The sequence below is a fragment of the Propithecus coquereli genome, unplaced genomic scaffold (genome assembly GCF_000956105.1).
Source record: "Propithecus coquereli isolate 6110/MARCELLA unplaced genomic scaffold, Pcoq_1.0 Scaffold21, whole genome shotgun sequence".
Classification (NCBI taxonomy): Eukaryota; Metazoa; Chordata; class Mammalia; order Primates; family Indriidae; genus Propithecus; species Propithecus coquereli.
The window spans coordinates 4,430,074-4,431,132 of NW_012146078.1; the positions used below are offsets into that span (position 1 = coordinate 4,430,074).

The following is a 1,059-nucleotide window of genomic DNA, read 5'->3' on the forward strand; positions in this document are numbered from 1 at the left end:
ACAGAATTAATGATATATTTTTAATATTTTTACAAGTCTCTTTAAGTTGATGCCTAGTGACATTTAACAAGATTTTTATATTCAGTCTAAAAAGATTTAGAACATAAACTGACACTAAGTAATGAATATAATTTCTCTGTGCCATGCAGAAAAGAAGTCAACTTTTTACACATCATCACTCCTAAATAGTTCTAATTAAAATCCAAACTGTTCCCATTTTTGCTTCATTGTCATTCTTTGGCAAAAGATTCAAAATAGCCATGGGTTAGGAAACAACTGTTCAATCACGTTCTTTATTTTTGCAAAATAAATGTGTTTTGTAAAAGGAATCTGCACTGTGCCTGGTTTATACATAAGCAAAAATATTATGACTTTTTTTGACTAATCTACTCCTAAAGCTTTGAGTTGCCTTTCAATCTCTTCATCGGAGATTGTAGCCTTTGAAGTAGAGGCAGATGGTAAGCTTCGGGCAGCTGATGGAGCTTTGGCCATCTATATTAAAGAAAGGAAAAGAGGAAAGAAATGTGTGTTAGCAAATATGTGGGCTAGGACATCAAGGATGTGATGTAATTTACTTTTGAAACAAATATAAAAACGTGCACCTAATAGTAAAAAACAATTTGTAACAATTAACTGACAAAAGTGGTAGAAACTATTTCCAACTAAGAAAAGAACATGTTCATACCTTTCCAGAGATTTCAATTCCAATTTCATCAAGGACTTGATTCACAATATCCTGGCTTTCTTCTTCATCGTCAGAGCCCTCAAAGATGTCATCAAGCGTATCATTGACTGGGGGATGGGGAAAGGAGGGAACAAAGCAATTACTGTCAAACAAATTCCAGGTTAGATTTATTAATACATTTTTAGAAATTAGCCCAGCTATGTGTATATATTTTTTATATTTATGTTATTGAAAGTACATTTAGTGAATCAATCATTTACAAAAGTCACTTTAAGATATCAGTAAAGCCTGTAATCCCAGCACTCCGGGAGGCCGAGGAGGGCGGATTGTTTGAGCTCAGGAGTTCAAGACCAGCCTGAGCAAGAGCAAGACCC

General features: G+C 34.3%; 1 protein-coding gene across 1 annotated transcript in view; it reads right to left on the minus strand.

The window, feature by feature from the left end:
• CHMP2B (charged multivesicular body protein 2B) overlaps positions 1–1,059 on the minus strand; it is a 25,233-nt gene continuing 24,174 nt past the window's right edge. The window contains exons 4-5 of the mRNA XM_012644319.1: positions 686–827; positions 1–492 (exon numbers count right to left, since the gene is read on the minus strand). Coding sequence (XP_012499773.1) covers positions 382–492; positions 686–827 — 253 coding nt within the window. The 3' untranslated portion in view covers positions 1–381. The remainder of the gene's footprint in view (positions 493–685; positions 828–1,059) is intronic.